Genomic DNA, 226 nt, shown 5'->3' on the forward strand with positions numbered 1-226 from the left:
AGATGCGACTGCACGGGGGAAGGGGACGCGCCGGATCCCGGCACCTGGGACGCCGCCGCGCTCGTCACCGCTGATCGGTCCTTTGCGTGTGTGTGTGTCTTTCAGAGCCGCCCTTCGCCACGCCAAAATGCACCGAACAACCAGAATCAAAATAACCGAGCTAAACCCCCATCTCATGTGCGTGCTCTGCGGCGGGGACTTCATTAATTGAAACAACCTCATAAAG

At 58.4% G+C, this 226-nt stretch overlaps 1 protein-coding gene across 1 annotated transcript in view; it reads left to right on the plus strand.

Moving 5' to 3' along the window:
• The first annotated feature begins 127 nt into the window (after positions 1–127).
• The window catches only part of BMI1 (BMI1 proto-oncogene, polycomb ring finger), a 4283-nt gene continuing 4184 nt past the window's right edge, over positions 128–226 (plus strand). Inside the window, exon 1 of the mRNA XM_010143762.1 lies at positions 128–191. Within this exon, the coding sequence (XP_010142064.1) occupies positions 128–191 (64 nt within the window). The remainder of the gene's footprint in view (positions 192–226) is intronic.

This window comes from Buceros rhinoceros, unplaced genomic scaffold (assembly GCF_000710305.1).
Source record: "Buceros rhinoceros silvestris isolate BGI_N320 unplaced genomic scaffold, ASM71030v1 scaffold41670, whole genome shotgun sequence".
NCBI classification, from domain to species: Eukaryota; Metazoa; Chordata; class Aves; order Bucerotiformes; family Bucerotidae; genus Buceros; species Buceros rhinoceros.